Raw genomic sequence first — 17,088 nt, forward strand, 5'->3', positions numbered from 1 at the left:
GTGCCGCTCCCAAACTTAACATGATCCAAGTAAAATTTTCCATCCAGTCTTTTGTAGGAACAGTAAGCGAACAGCAAAGACACCAAACATTATTTACTTCGCAACATTTGATTTATTTTTGAACAATAGCAAAGTCATCTCACAGAGACTACTTTGAATTACACTGAATGCAAATAAATATATGTAGGACCATAGTAGAATTAAGGACATTAACAACTGATACAAAATTATTTACAACACTTTGAATAGTGCAAAACCACACAAATACTGCCCTCATCATTGAGATTCTTGCATGGAGTCCATTCAAGGACAGTGGATGTGTGTGTGTGCTGCCCCCTGGAGGGGGTTATAAGAACTGACTGTATGGCATGATGACAAAAACCTTAGTATGGCCATCTTGAAGCGGGATGTAGCAAACCCAGGTACGCTACACCTCGTCAAAAAGCTCCATGACAAGGGTGACGTTAAATCATTGAGATGTGGATATGCATTGTCAGGTTAGTTTAAAAATGGCCATAAAGGGAGGGGGGGACAAAAAGAAGAAGAAAAACAATCTGAGAAGCTGAATACAATTACATCCGTTAGTAAAGTCAATCTCAACGGAAAGTGGTGTTCTTTTCTCAAAGGGACATTTGAGAAACCACCAAAGCCAAGATGTACAGAATGTGAACGCCATCGCGAGCGCTGGACTTTGAAGTGACAAAAAAGGAAAAAGATGACGACCTAAAACCTTGTGGCAGGTAGTGCCCACCACCCCTGAGTGAAAGCAAAGTTTTAAAAAGTCTTAGCACCGTCAGATACCACAGAACGCCAGCTTTGCCTTTTCTCCTCAATCCGAAAACACGGTGTAGTGGATTGTGACAGGCACCACACGTCTTTTTTTTTTTTAAAGTGCGCTTGCTCGCTCGAGCCGTTCATTATTTTTTTCCTCACATCTTTGTTTTTTTTTTCTCTCTTGTTTCTTACACGATTTCTTCCCACCACAAATATCAAGCTCCATTTAAAAAAAAAACAGCACACAAAGATAAATTACGTTTTTTGCCATGCATAATTACTTGTTGCATATTGAAATTTCTTCTTGGGACCACTAGTCTTGCTGTTGAAACCTTGGACCTGACATTCTCTATTCTCTTTGGATGTCAAGAGTGAGAACGCATATACAGTATCAGTGTCGGTATTGTAGACACATGCATGAACATTAGAAATACATTATTGGTGCTACTTTAAATAACCTGAAAATGCTAGAAATGCCACTTGCCTCAAGACACAGAGAGAGGTTTGTACTTTGAACACAATGTGTCGTAGTAGACAGTACATCGACGGACATCTGAACCAGACAGGTTTTAAATCTACTCTCGAAGACCAAAGTCATAGAAAAAGTACACAAAAACATACAGAGGCCTCTGAGACAACCTCCTTGTGTCCTATTGTACTAAATATTTGTGCATTGATTATGCATTCATCCAGTTGAGACCGCAGGGAAAAATTACCTCGGAGCATTGATCATTAAACCAGTTTAAATCATGCCAAAGACGAGGAAAGTAATACTGCAATCATTGCTGGTTTGAGAAGGAGAGAAAGGAGAAAAAAAAAAGACCATCAGGAGAGTGTCAAGCCTACATAGGCTGATCTGATTGAGATTTCAGCCATCGTCATGTCAACCCACAGCTGATTAGAACCATTTGAAGAAGAGAAGTACCCGGCGGTCACTCGATTTAAAAGACAGAGACAGATTTGTACACGCCGCTGACGGCTGGAAAGAGACAGAAAAATTGTTTCAAAGTCATCTCCGTGTACTCATGCAAAAAAAAAGATGTGCATCTTTGGCTATGCGTCGCACTACGTCTCTGGTGTTGAGGTGCAATAATAAGCACTACAGCAGGCTAATGCTGATTGGTATAGCCCTGTTCAGACTGCATGCTCGGGGGGAGAAGAGTATGAATGTTGGACGATGGAGAATAACACGAGTTCACAGATGTGGAACAGTTTCTGTCAGCCAAGTGCCTGTCAACTCGGCTAGTGTGGCACACGCAAGTTCGAGCCGCTTGGCTTTGGTTTGAACGACGGACACGCTGCAACCAGGCAGCGCGTGTATGCGTTTTGGCATCGGCTCTGTGTGACTACTGCACTAAGAAGAAGTATAGCCCTTCAAGTTAACAAGTTGTCTCTGGAATTGCACAGGTTGGCCTTTTTTTTTTTTCTTCCTCTAGCCAACAGCAGAGGCCATGATGGGAGCACAGTCTGAGTACGTGGAGCTTCTCCCGCTGTGTTCTGCTGGAAGAGGCCGAAATAATCCTCCAGTCATTAGTCGATCAATCTCTCCTTCAGTCAGTGTGTTATGTGCCTCGGCGGTACCTATGAAAAGACAAAGTGACAAGAGTGAGAATGCAAGTTGAGAGCGGCATATCAAAAGTAAACTGAATACACGCCCAGTACACAAGTATTTAGTTACTTAGCAGCGAGGCTGCACCTATTACTGGAATTGATTTGCCCCATTTCCTTGAAAAGAGAACAAAACTAATGATGCAGCAAATTAAACAGTAGGCGACTTTATTTACACACTCAACCTCAAATTAATTGACCATTGTGGAAAGAAGAATTAGTTTGTAGTGGGGAAAAAAGAAAATTACTGGAGAAAGAAGTCAGTCCTGTTTTATTCTTCCCCTTACCTCTTATTAAGCACACTACTATGAACACCGAGTAGCACTAATGTGCAATGATAAGGCTGACTTCATTGTATCCGTCTTTATTGGCACAGTGTACCTGTGAGGCTGTACTGGGTAGATGTAATGGAATTTTCAAACTTCCTTTGGAAACTAACCAGTAAAACGTGTTTATGTTGGTTCATATTCAGAGGAAGTAAGCCATGAAAAATAAAAAGAGTGAGAATTGAAAGGGGAAAAACTCCTTACCCGCTTTGTAATGTGAACTCGGGCAGAGCCCCGAGGGATGTAAGCTGTTCCTCCAGGGCCACGATACGTAAACCGATGTAGCCGGACGACAGCAGCAGCAGCACAACCCTGTTGACACAGAAAGAAACGACACGTCACATTTAGTCGCTGTGATAAATGACACCAGCATAAAGGGAGGACATTAAGAACCAATGACAGCTAAATACTTAATTATGCTCAGATTATAGTCCTTTTAGCTGGCACTGAACAGCGGTTTACACGCCTCAAACTGGAAAAGAAAAGAGACTTGAAGGCTGTCTTAATTAATTTAATTTATTAATCTACAGTTTAAGGGAATGTTTAATCTGCTAGAGGGTTTGCAAACACAGAAAAAAAAAAGTTTGTACTTCCTCCACCTTTCCTTTAAGAAGTGCGACTTTGCGGTGAGATTCAGATTAAGGTTAGCAGAGTGGAGGATTAGGCAATGAATTCGAATAAAGAGGAGAAGACACAACATACTAGAAAAATTTAATTCTACTCACAAAATCAAGTAAATGAAGAGTAGAGTGTTGAGGGTGCTGGCCTCTCTCTGAACCAGCAGGGACTTGGCCTTTTCTGTCACATTCCAAACCCATGATCCACCTGAAATGTAAACAGAGCATGAATATCAAGGTTTTTTTATAAAATGGCAAGTTTTTACATGTTGGATATTTTGTAGATGACTGATGGAAAAAAGAAAAAAAAAAAAAGGTTTCCCTGTAACCATACAATCTATCCAAGAATCAAAACACAAGAACTCATCTAGCCGTCTACTCTACCAGCCACTTTCATGAAGAAATGAAGAGCGAGTTTTCCAGGATTTAGCTGGTAAGTAATCTAACTAATCTTTGTCGTACCTGATGCCGACAGCTCCTCTGAGGACGAACTATCACTCTGCTGCAGGTGTAGGCTCCTGAACGCCGAGACATTTGCATTAGGCACCGCCTCTGAAGAAGGAAGACGATCAACGTTAGCACGCTATTAGTCCTCAGACTTGGACATAAGGTCATGGCGCCAAAACAAACTGAATTTTTTGTCCATCTATGCATGGCTGTTGTCAGACATAACAATGCAGTGAAATATTGCTTTTCAGCATGTAACCGTCATGAGCTGTCCTCTCACCTCTGTGTGGTCTGTGCAGAGGCTGCTCCTGTAAAGATTGGGACTCGGAGCCGTCGAACTGGTCGAAGCTGTCGTCCAGACTGGACTGGCTGGTGTTCTGTTGAAGTAAGAGAGACCATCAAAGAACTAATCTATCATAAAAATCCTACATGACATTAAATGCACTTTGACAAAAAGGTCTCTTACCACCAGTTTGCTCTTATCGAAGCTGTTCTCAGCAGAGGAGAAGATAGGGCTACTGTTTGTGCTGCCATCCTGTGACAGAGAGACACATTTACATTTTACATCTAAGTCTGGTGAAATGAAGCGCACATGCTCTGGCTCATTTAGTCAAAATATGAACAGACAAAATGTTCAGAGATATGTAACAAGGTTTCAATCGCAAGGTTAGTCCAGTTTTCCATGCAGAACAATTTTATTATACAGGATCAATGTTTTACTGCGTTACAAAGAGCGATGCGCTGCTTTGCATACCATTTTATGACATTTACAACTGCAGAACTTCTAAATATCTGAAAGCTCTGAGATTTGACCGGAACAACTCACCTCTATCTGAGGACATACTGAACGCAGCAGCTGATAACAGGATTCTCGGTTCCGCAGCGACACGAACAGGTACTAAAACAACGAAAGGGAAATTTGGAAACAAAATTAGCCATCTGCCCTAGTGGTAAAACCTGAACCATAAAATGTGATTGATTAGATTACATCTAACGCGGAGTTCAATGTGCTTGAGCAAGGTTTTACGCTCGACTTTGAACGTCTGTAGTTATTAAATAAGGCTGCGTGGTCTAATCGGGTGTTTACAAAAGATGTCTGCGTGAAAAAGAAGCGAGAAACTAACCTTGTCTCCATCTGAGGTGCGGAGCGACAAGGCGTTGGGAACCAGCAAAGCTGTGTTTTGCTTTTTCACTATGTGGATGCAGGAAACAGGAATAACTACCTGCAAAGCACACAGCCACGAACGGAACAAGTTAATTGAAGTCAATTTTTTTTTCATGCAACAAGAAAAGGATTAAAAGTTAAATATTAGTAACAATTTAATTTAAATTAGACATATGATAGAACAAAAGTGGAAAAAGTGAAAAGAGCTGCAGCCTACCTTAGTGTCCTTGAGCAGAACTGAGGAGTAGAAACAGGCATTAGTGTCAGTGATATAGAGTCGACCATGGTAGGGCACTTCCTTCTGCAGGGCACAGATGTATGCTGGGAGAGGAGAGGAGCACAAACACTTTTAGATTCATGTGATCCGTTCATTGAGTCGTTTGTTATCGTTCGGTTTCGTTAACATACCATGTATCAAGTCTTCACTTTTAGGAATGTCTGGAAACAACTTGTGGAATGTTTTGTTGTGCTTCATGAAACTCTGCAAGAGAGGAGAGCAAAGAAAGTCAGGATGCTTCAAGTGACGGGAAGACAATGGGGGCTGTCGAGAGCAGCTGTCAACGTATGTGCTGTTCTAGTTTGAGGCCACACGCCCATTCACCACATAACATTAATACTGCGCTGTGCCAACTGTATAGAAACGTCTGTTAAGATGGACTTACGCTTTGTGTGCCGGTGCCCTCTGTCCTCTCAAAGCTTCTGCTGTCGACATCGAACGTCTCCGAACTACAGAGACAAAGAGCATTTAAGGAAATTCAGCATGTTAATAAGATACGGAGAGAACACAAACACTCTTTAAACACTTTGGAAGATACATATTTTCATCACAAGTCTCTCTAATCTCCTCTGAGATGCCAAGAAACATGTGATAGTTGTTCAACAGGATCAAGTGTCAATAGCGTGAGAAAACAAAAAGTAAAAGCCGTCATAATTAACCTGTCAACTGAAAGTGTACAGAAATGAGTTGTACCCGTTTTGACACTTTTGACTAAAGCATCAATTTTAATTTCCCCCTGTGTGTGAAACACACTGATAACAGATACTATCAATGGGGAATGCCATTGGTGACTTCTCTATTTAGCCACGGCGTACACAAGCATCTAACTGTCTACAACACTTGGATGAATATTTGATAACATGAATTCACAGATTAGTTGCATGTTTGTTTAGTGGTTAGGTTTTCTCTCACGCTGGTGGTAGGTTTCAGGCAGCGGAAGCCCAAAAGTCAAGTCAAGTAAATGTAGAAGAGTGTTCAGACCTATTCACTGTAGTTCCTCACACCACAAATGTACCTCACACATTTGAAATCATGTGAGAAGACAGTCAGTGTCCAACGGCTGTGCAGTCATGTGTGCTTCATGACTGAACAGCAGATAAGAGTTAGGCCAGATCTTGTGATAGATGTTGAGAAACAACACAGTCTACAATATCTTCTCTGTAAGTCGCTTTGGATAAAAGCGTCAGCTAAATGACTAAATGTGAATATCCGATTTTATACAAAAATACAATTGAAAAAGTGGAAATAAGTGTGAGCATTTCTCGGACCTATCAGGATAGATCCTCATCTGTCTCACCTGATGGCTACTTGTCTGGTGAGGGTTTTGTGCTGTTGTTGGATCTCGAGCTGGGCTGCCTCCAAGCTCAAGGCTTTCCTCGTCTCCACCTTCTTGATGCTGCCATTGCTTAGGCTGCTCCTGCTTTTCTTCACTTTGGCTGGCAGCCCGCCACCACTGCTCTCTACCGGGTAGCTGCTGGATAAGGAAGAAAAACAAACAAACAAAAAAAAACAGATTTAGCAACAAACAAAATATTGATTTACAGAGATTTTCATGTGTACGCGTGTGGAATTTTCTCTTGGTAGGTTCTCAGCAAATATTTTAAAAGACTATTTGCAAAGTCCCCACCTAAAACACACACCGATTAAACTTTCCACCTGTGGAAACATTCGGAGATTCTGACACAATCTCCCCGTACTCTACAGGGTGTCATCATCAAGCACCAAAGAACATTTTAAACAGCACATATCGGACTGTACACTAACTTGTGTTTGGGATTTGGCAAGTTATCGACAATTGCTTAATTGCTCCGTTTCTACTCAAATGAAAGATTACGCGATGACTGGACTGACATTAGGAAGACAAAGGGCTTATCTTTATGATGTCCTGCAGAAGGTTACACTTTTACAAATAGTTTTATTGATATACATCACATAAGCTCTCTGGCTGTAGCTGCTTTACAAGGTGGTAAATGTAGGCGGATGCTCAAAATCTTACAACCTTCTATAAATATGACCTTTCAATAAACAACAAAACAAACTGTAAAAGAAAGGTTGGAGGATTTACAACAGCCAGTGAGGTCTTCAAAGGTCTGTCCTTGAACATGAAAAAACAAGCCACAAATTCATTTGATTTCATTTCAAATCTAAGCCTGTAAATTATATTAACAATGACAATGGAAGACAAGCTGCCGCCTGAGTGAGTACTCCGTCTCGAGTAAAAAAAACAAACTTCAACTTAACAAAACAACAAAAACCGCCTTACCTGCTAAATTTAAATCGCTTTGACGAACGAAAACTCATATACCGAGCGACAGTAGGCATTTCCTTTCCTTTTAGAAAAACAACTAAATAAAGTTCTATTATCTGTATGCTATACTCGCTGGCCTCACGCCATCAGAAGTGAAAAATTAAGATAATAAAAGATAATAAAATCCACTGGAAAGAACTGATATAGTCCTCTTAAAGTTCTAAATGTGTGGTTCGCGAGTTGTTGTCCCAGTTAAGTCCGGGTCCTCCGCCACATCCTGCCAGAAAAGAAACTACTGGTGTATTGCTGTATGAACACGTTAGTAAGAGGAAGCTACTTTGTGTTGAGAATGGTGTGACACTTCGTAGTGGGTGACGTCAAACTCAAACCACTCCCCCGGAGGCAAATAAGCATGAAAGAGACGCACACACAATCTCCCTCCCTATCTCACATAGACACACACACAGTCAACAGAGTGCAGCACAGGCACTGACATGTTTAAAAAACAAGACCCATCCTATAAAATCTTCCACTGCAAAACATTATCCCATATCAAAAATCCTGACTTGTTCTGGCAGGGAAAAGTTGGATCAGAGCCATTTTTAAAAAGAGCTGTGTGTGAGTGAGAGTTAGAAAGTGAAATACTTGTGGAGGTGCTCAGAACTGGCCCAGCCGGCCTCATCTAGGAGTGGTCTGACCCACACCTCCCTTCAGGCAATCACACCAATGAAACAGCAACACAACACAAGTACTTATTAAGGAAGACTTCCTTTAAAGAAGTCAGATATCTGACAGCACAGCATTACAATGAATATTACAGCACACAGGGTGTTGCCTAAATTCTTTAGAAAAAAATACAATTTTCACACTGAACGCTTGATAAAATAGTTTGTGCAACTTTCTTTTACCCCATCCGGTATTCCTCCCTCATCACAATTTCCCTAAAAGGCGTCATCTGAGTAATTAGGGTAAAGGTCAGAGAGAGAAAGAAAGACATGTTCAGCTGTAATTAGTCTTAACTATCAGATGTGACCAACATTTCACTTCATGTCAGTACAGGAGAGAAAACCATTTAGAAGATGTTTTCCTCTTGTGAGGTGCCTGTTTTAAAACGTGTTAAAAAAAAGTTTAAAACACTTTTTTTAAATCTATTATAGTGGGTCAATTGTAGCTTTTATGTTTCTCTACAGCAGAACTATTATACATATGTCCTATTTGTCTCTGATATAAAAACTTGTTGTCACCAGGTCTTTGTTTGTCTTTAAATATGCTCAAGATCAAGTTCCACACGACAGGAGGTTGAAGAGGCGATATGGGCAGTGTTCAAAGGCTATCAACTGAATTTCCCAACAACTTCCTCTTTGTAATCCGGACTAACCGTAACTATTAACAAGCTCATGTATAGTCGCTTCCTATAATACTCCGGAAGCCGGAAGCACTCTGTTTCGTCAGTAAGATGTACTCATTACTTAGAAAAACACTGAGAAAAATCGAAACTTATGATTAAAATGTTTTTTCCCACGGATGCTGGGAATTTTTAGAAATGTAGTTCTTTAGTAATATAGACGCAGTAAAGTCCCTGTATTACCCTGATAACAGAACCCAGATTGTAATTACCTGTACCCTCATCATGATCACAAACATCTCTGCAGTTTAAATGTCAGTGTACACACAGACCGTCTGGCAGTCAGCCGTTCAATTGTACAGTGCATGACTCTGGGACATACTGCCATAGTCTTTACGCTGAAGGTGTGCCGTTTAGAAACATAGACATGAGACAGAAAGAAAAAAACCTGCAAGAATCAAATATCATTCATGTTTGTGTGAAAGTACACTTTCCGTAAGCTTGAAAACTGATAGGAAACAGTCTGATAGCCTATAGTGTTCAAGGACAAAGCTATAAAAGGATGGATGACAATAACCAGTGAGTAAAAAAAAACCTTGTTATAAAATGAATTACGTGCTACTTCGGTGTTTCTTAATGACCACTTTCAAAAGTGGGCGGCGGCCTGCCTGAAATAGGTGTGTAATGACTGGATGGAGGCCTTGAACTTTAACCCATTTACTTGATGGAGCACTATGTCATTTCATAACACCTGACAAAATCACCACTTCTGCCATTTTAAAACCAAGCACAGCCATATCAAATTCTCTGCAGCAGCGGATTACGATGGACATGCACGAGGTTTTACGGTCATATTCGTTTGTATGTGAAATTTGTCTCACGAGGGGGGAGGAAAAAAAGGCAATCTCACATGGTGACATGTGCTGTGTGAGAGATTACTGACCAACACTTTACAGTTTGATCCGATTCTTTATCTCCATTTGTTCCAGTATGATCTGAGGGCACCAGACAAATCACTTCATCAAGGTCTGATCATCGGCTCAGATCAGTGACCGCCGCGATGCGAGCACGTTTTCCTGGATTTACAGAGCCTCATTATCGGATGATCACGAGATAGACGTATGGTTAAAACACCTTACAGACTCAATGCTCTCTTCCTCGCAGGTTTGTGAGGGGAAAAAAACAAAACAAACATCTAGCTAAGAGATAATAGGCAAACATTATCCTACATTTACTCAAGTCAGCCCTGCCTTATCTGAGACGGCTTGATAAGCACTGGCTGGGATCAGAAACTAGATATGTTTGCTCGCCTTACCGTCCAAGATCCTCGGAGCAATGAGAATCAGCCACAGCACCCTGCTGATTCAACAAGACTTTCCCTCGCTCCATGAACACTTTTCTCCCCTGACACTTTAAAAACAGTCTCTAAAAGGCTTGTAGCCACGACTGGCCGAGGCGTCCAAATGAGTATGGTGGTTGCGCCGCTTGCACTTAGACCCACAGCATTGCCGGCCAATTCCAGAGTGTAAAGGTCCCTTTTACAGCAACTGAGCTTAACATGGAGATAGCACCAGAAAACACACAGCAGGACCGAGAACAGCGAAGAAGAAAGTGAAAAGACTGGCTGGGGTCCGAGCCTGAAATGCCCTCCTGAGCTTTGTCCTTTCTGGGCCTTTAGCCTGTGTGTTGTCATGGAAACGACTATGCCAGTAGGGGGTGAATGGTGGAAATGTGGGGCGTGGGACAAACATTACCAGGTTATTCTCAATTTAGCAAGCTTAACAACAACATTCAAAAGCCTGTTCTGAATAACAACGAGGAGAAGCTCTTAGCAGCAGGTAGTGCAATGTGCATGACAATGGTTCGCTCCTACTCTTTGTGGATGGTGTGAATGGGGCCGTCACACGTGAAAATAACTGTTTGACTGGAGCTCAGGACAGAGGAAAGTTCAGAAATATAAAGAAGAACAAAACAAAACAATAAATGAATGTTGTGTGCTGTAAATGTGTGTTAATTTGCAGCCGTCAGCTGAGAGCCGCTGTCCATCGACGGTCTATTTCCATACCTGTGACATCACCACCCAGGAAACTCAATCATACAGATAAAGTCCAACAGCACTCGTGGCATCAGTCCTAATTTAGCCATCACATATATCAACACATACCTCTCCTGTCTAACCACTAGTGCCACGTCATCACTGCAAACCTCTCGCCTTGAGCTGCGGGATGAACACAGAGATCCCCCTGCGTCTTCACCAACAGCCTATACATCAGCCCTGTGTACAAACAATATAAACCGTCAATGACATCCATTGATAAAAAGGTTCAGCGTGGCGATGGGCCACCGTTTTATCCTTTAACGGGCCTGCTGCACCTGAGAGCATTAGGTCTCTTCCTAAAGCTCTTCAGATATAGTACAAAAATAAAAAAAAACAAAAAAAAAAACGCTTACAATGATTATTTTACTCAAAGCAACATAAACACTGCATAATGCTGACACGCAGAAAGCATGAGATATCCCAAAAAGACTTTTCAGCAGGAAAAGGGTGTCCTAGAGGCCCCTATTTTTAGCCAGGCTAAGAATCATATGTGCAACCTAATGCTGCCAAGTGAACAAAAGCCGATCATTACTCATGCACCTAACATAATAACGTCAACATACCCTGCCTATGTATGTGCTGCTTGTCACTTATCTACAGATAAGACTTGCACGGTGTTTGTGAGGAGGTGCCAGGACACTTCTCACGACAGCCATTTAAAAATACTTCTATTATCAGCTTGGAGAATTAACGTCACTATTAACATGCAAAAAAAAAGTCTGACAATTTGATGGGATATTTTCGTTGTGCTTTAAACTCTAGTTGGGTGAACTGAATTGCACAATTAAATCTATGTGTATGAGTGTAAAATTTCATTAAAATCTTTCTACTTCAACAATTTACCAGAAAGTTATATATTAAGTGCAGTTCTTCTCCAGCACAGGACATTCCAGCCTCCAAATGAACTCATCTGTGTATAGAGTTATGATGCTTTCATTTGCTGTCCCGAGACGAGACAGACGATCCCAGGAGTCTCGCTGCAGACGTCAGCAATACGTCAGTTGCTCTTCGGCGACGCTGCCCTTAAAGCAAAATAGCTTCTGTATAGAATACTTAATGTCAAAGCGTTCTCACAGCCAACATCGCCGCTGTCAAAACAAGCGCCCTGGGTTCACAAAGGTTTTACATCTGTATAATCTCTGAGATCAGCTGAGAATTCGCAGGACGAGATAGCGTCAGGGCACCATCTCCCGGAGAGCCGTGGATAATTCTTGTCATGTGAACTGCTGATTCGTCTCCGTCCAATCAAAAGTGGTTTGGCCCGTAGCAAAAACAAAAAGACTGTTGCAGCTGTGCTTGTTGAGCCAAGTGGGACATTCAACATTTTTTTTTTTTGCATGGGTGCCAAAATTAATTTCACTGTTATGCAGAGTTTCAATAAAGTTGGCATACAGTTTGATTCATAACCAGAAACTAATTACAGCCCCAAATATTATTCTTGGTTGGACTGAAAGGGATTATGTGTGTGTGTGTGTGTGTTTATGAGCATCAATGGAGCAGTCAGGAAGGGCAGGGAAGCGAGCCAGTGGTCATGGCAAAAAAAAACAAAAAAAACATGCGACCTGTGGCGCCCAGCCAGGGCTCAGTCTGCAGCAAAGCTGCACGTGGGTGTGTTTGCCAAGTGAAACTGAGAGTGTGCCTCTGTGTGCATGTGTTCCAGAATAAGAGTGCGTGTGTTCGGGTGGGAAGTCATGCGGCCTTGTGCACGCAGCATCTCCCTCCGCTTCCTCTGTGCTAACTAGGCACAGAGACAGAGGGGGTCTTTCTTTAAAAGGCGACTCAGAGTACTTTCAGTGGCCAGGCATGTGAGTAGGGGCGGACGCCAGGGTGGCATGGCTGGAAAAATCCCCCCTGACTTTAAAATCATTGAAAGTAGGCTGCTTTACTGTACCATGAGGGACGCTTGGATTTAATCTCCGGTTGAATTTTGTTGATCTCAGCTCTTTAGAGCAGAAGGCTGAATAGTCCTATCCAAAACTATAATGGCTCAAATACTGGCACTTTTCTCTGAGAAGAGTTGCTTTTCTTACAGATACTCCAACCTTCAAATGAGCAGCTCACCTTGACTCAGTGATGCCAAGGAAGCGGCTCAACTTTCCCCAAGGATTAGTTTTATCTCAGAATCGAGATACTATTAAAAAAAAGCTGATTTGCACACAGTCTTTCATGACCAAAGAAAGGACATTCTCCTGCTCTTCCAAGCTGAGCCGAACACTCACAAGCTTTGTCATGCTTTTAGCATCGTGTGTCTGAAATAAGACTGACCTATGGCAACTACTTTAGGTGGAATTCACCAGGCTGCTGTGAGTACCAAAAGGTGAAACAACTAAGAAGAATATAGCCTTTCTACTTGGCCTTCTGACAAGGGCAGAGGAGTGGTCATTAGCACTAGTCCGACAGAGGCAACACATACATTTAACCACGACCAGCTGGTTTGTATGTAACCCTTCATTTAGTGATAAACAGCCATGCAGATGTGGTTTTTCTTCCTCTAACTTGGGCTTTTTTCTTCCGAGCCTGGAGCACATCTCATAATTTAGACCTACGCGATCTCCACTGCCCACAACGGCGAGGAGGCTCTGTCCTGGGAACATCTTCCTGGAGCCAGCAGAACGCCTTGCGAAGCTGCCCCACCCAGCCTATTTCCAGGATCCTCCAACTCAATAAGCTCTGCAGCTATACCGGGTTCTTCCCTATTGACACAAGGCTATTCATATTTTGCCACTGTGTGCATTGCAAAGTGATTTACAATGAGCTGGCAATGGGTGCTCAGTGTTAGGACGCGGGGTTATTTGCTATCTTCAACTACTTGGCTACACTTTTGTTGCTATTTTTATGTTCACGAAGGAATATTTAAGTATATAAAATGGAACAAAGAGCAGATGAAAAAAAAATACTATTGATGGATGCTGCATTTACATGGTCAGAGCCTTAGGCTCACTGAGGCTTGACACTGTCACAACCCTCCCATATGTGTGTTATGGAAACAGATAATCTCCCCAACATATCATACGACAGACACAGCATAGCTATGCCTAGAAGGCCACGTCTGATTGGCAGGGCCCTTCTACCTCTTAGCAAATGGCTATGTATGGGGAAGGGAAGTGAAAGGCAAAGCTCAGAGGACGGAGAGTACTGACAGCAGAGAACCAGAGAGCATTTATATAACACCATGTACCACCTGTGGTCGACCCATGGGAGCTAAAAATAGGCTTTTCTGGGAAAACATAGACTTGCTCGTCCCGTGTGTTTCAAGTGTGCGCGTTTACCCCCCCGGAGGCAGAGTGGACACACACACACACACACACACACAATATATATGCATGGATGTTTACAGAAGTGTAAGTGAATGTGTTTGTGCATAAATGCGCCTCTGCCAGAAAGGTCAGCTCTGGATCATCGGTGACCAACAACCGAAGGACAAAAAGTGATGTCAATCTGACCCACATAGGCCTGTTGATGATGAGGTCATGGGTTTCTCAGCAGGGGACATAATAAGAGAGATTAAGAACAACCAGATCTGGACTCTTAGGTTTCCTTTATGCAAACTCTACCACATAATAATGCAGTTTATTTACACAGGCTGGAAAAGAGACTAGACAAAAACATAACAGCACGGTTTATAGAGCCGGTATGAACCAATCATTGTGCTGGATAAGAAAACAAACAAAAGAGTAGCATGCAACTACACTGAACAGTCCTAAGCCATGACAACATTGACCAGACATAAGGCCATAACTCAAATAATGAAATAATGTTACCACTGTGAAGCATTGCAGTCAAGTAGCATGCTATACAACTGCTGTCTTAGGTTGAGCTTGTGCTAAAACACAATGTAGATTCATCAGTATTGGTTATGCTAATGTGACTGTACACTAATATGGCAAAGATGCTCGCAAAGCCATTCTGTATTATTATATATTTTTTATATATATTATTATATATATTTTTTAAATTCAGTGGCTAACAACAGTTTTAGGCTCATTTCGTGTAGCTGTAGCTGTAACAGTTCATTTAAATGCCAGCACATCTCCAGCTGTAGCTGTAACAGTTCATTTAAATGCCAGCACATCTCCAGTCAGGCGGATGGCTTAGCACTGCTAGCATCCATCTACACACTGACTGAAAGCTTTCATTTAAAATAAAACCCTAAAAACATGTATCCTTCCTCCGTGGTAAACACATACATCAACGTGAAATAAAACAGACACGATAATATCGGACAGGCTGGCAGTCTTTGGAGAAAAGCTAACGGTTAGCATCCACCCTGTTGATGATGCTCAGCCGGCAGATAGCGGCTCGGCTAGCTCTCACTCACTCACCTCTCCTTCATGAAATGCTTGATTTTCACTATGGCCTTCTCGTCGATCTTCCGGAGGAAGGTTTTCAATCTCTCCCTCTTGTTTTCAAGCATTCTTCCCTCAGCCAGTGGTCGTCGGTTCGTGTCGAAACGACGCTCCACGCCAGACTCCTCCACCGTTTCTTGTTTAGCTTGTGATTTTTTTTCTTCTTCTTCTTCTTCTTCTCACTTCATCTACGGCTGATTAAGATAATGAGCTTAAATCGGACCAAGTCAACCGACCAATGAGCGTCGGCGACGACTTTGGAAATAACGGTCATGTCAGACCGTTTGTCCAATCAGAACGGGGTAGTTGGCTTGCACACACCGCCCATTACCTTATATGGAATATGGGGAGTCCCTTTCTCGAACCCTATATAAAGAAGGGGGCTGCATTAATATTGTTCTGGTATGCTGATTTAAATCAATGATTAACATGTGGATTTAGAGTTTCACGTGTAAACAACATGGGGAAAACACACGGTGGTTTAACAACAGTGTCATGTGCCACATCACACCATACTTAATCATAAGGAAAATAACCTTTCTGTACATAGCAGGGTGGGGCAATAGCTCACTGTTTACATACTGCTTTACTTCCCCTTTCCAACAGAAAGCTGAACTTGTTGCATGATGGTAAACTCAATATAATGCTGTTCTCTAGTATTAAGAAAAGTAACAAACATAACACACATGTTCCCATATATGATAAATACATATTACTTTTAAACCACGATGCTTATTCCTTCAAAAAGAGCATCAGCAGGACAAGTACTGAGTAGTTTGGTTTGATAAACTACAAAAAGCCTGGCAGCACCCTTTAAAATAAAGAGTGAAAACACTCTCATGAATCATAATTAGCTAGAAACCCAATGGACATCTATTCCTCTTCTTATGAAGGAAAGCAGAGTCCAGTGACTCAGAGGGCTAGTCAGCTTCTCAGTAGGTGGTTTTTATTCTAATGTCACACCATTAAACAATTCACTTTAGCCCATTGCATTGTGCATGCAGCTAATGAAGGGGCGAAGTCTCTCACCTCCCCCCTCACCCGAGAAAAAGGCAACAACTGCAACAATCAGGCAGCAACAAATGGCAGAGTCATACTCCTACAGTAAAAACAGCCGACAAAAGCCATAAGGATAAGGTTTAGATAGTCATAGGTCACATTGTAGGCACACTGGATGACTATGTGTTACTTGTGACTACCTTATAAAAAATGGAATATGCTCCAGAAATTAAGGAAGTGTGTATTGAGACAATTGTTTTCACGTTAAATGCTTGGGTTTCAGCTACCTGTTAAAACAATTGTTTTTTTATATCCTTGAGAAAGTTGTGTTCATAGTTTCTGTAGTTAACCCTGAACCCTATGTACAGTAAAGAAAATACATCAAAATACAAAGATCATGGGATTGGAGTAAGATGTCTTGTTTTGACTGGAATTCAGATGCAGACTTGCAAGTTTCCATGATGGCTGAAAACTATCCACCCTAACTGTAAACCATAACCTTTAATACAAACCTCACCCTAACCCTTCACAACTTTGGGTATATGAAACACGGCTAAACAAAAAAAATCCAAAAAAAAACTGGCTATCATGCTAAAAAGCTGCTTCTTTCAGTTCCTCCAATATTTGTTCTGTGAATATGAACGTCTTTATTAAGAATTAGTTTTGATGTCATTGATGCATCACATCATGACAAATCAGTGAGTGACGGTTAATACACACGATCTCTTCCAGTTCTCATTTCTGATTACAACATAGCTTATTCCGTCACTCTATTGCTAGAGACCTTGAACACGATACAAAAAAGAAATAAACCAATCAATAAACGCACAAATCTTAG

At 41.7% G+C, this 17,088-nt stretch overlaps 1 protein-coding gene across 4 annotated transcripts; it reads right to left on the reverse strand.

Moving 5' to 3' along the window:
* Window positions 1-92: 92 nt before the first annotated feature.
* Window positions 93-15,500, reverse strand: si:zfos-943e10.1 (GRAM domain-containing protein 2B). Of its 4 annotated transcripts, none has more exons than XM_019273553.2 (13): window positions 15,228-15,500; window positions 6,512-6,685; window positions 5,600-5,663; window positions 5,346-5,418; window positions 5,155-5,258; window positions 4,897-4,995; window positions 4,599-4,670; window positions 4,239-4,307; window positions 4,053-4,149; window positions 3,788-3,877; window positions 3,434-3,533; window positions 2,913-3,020; window positions 93-2,355 (listed from the first exon to the last, which is right to left on the reverse strand). In XM_019273553.2, the coding sequence occupies exons 1-13, from the start codon at window positions 15,317-15,319 to the stop codon at window positions 2,337-2,339; spliced, it is 1,161 nt and encodes a 386-aa protein (XP_019129098.1). In that variant the 5' UTR covers window positions 15,320-15,500; the 3' UTR covers window positions 93-2,336. The 4 variants fall into 4 exon arrangements, with proteins under 4 accessions (XP_019129098.1, XP_010740515.1, XP_019129101.1 ...); XM_010742213.3 differs by having other exon boundaries at window positions 6,512-6,688; window positions 15,228-15,499; XM_019273556.2 differs by lacking the exon at window positions 15,228-15,500 and adding an exon at window positions 7,478-7,839.
* Window positions 15,501-17,088: the final 1,588 nt, after the last annotated feature.

Source organism: Larimichthys crocea, chromosome XVII (genome assembly GCF_000972845.2).
Source record: "Larimichthys crocea isolate SSNF chromosome XVII, L_crocea_2.0, whole genome shotgun sequence".
Lineage (NCBI taxonomy): Eukaryota > Metazoa > Chordata > Actinopteri > Sciaenidae > Larimichthys > Larimichthys crocea.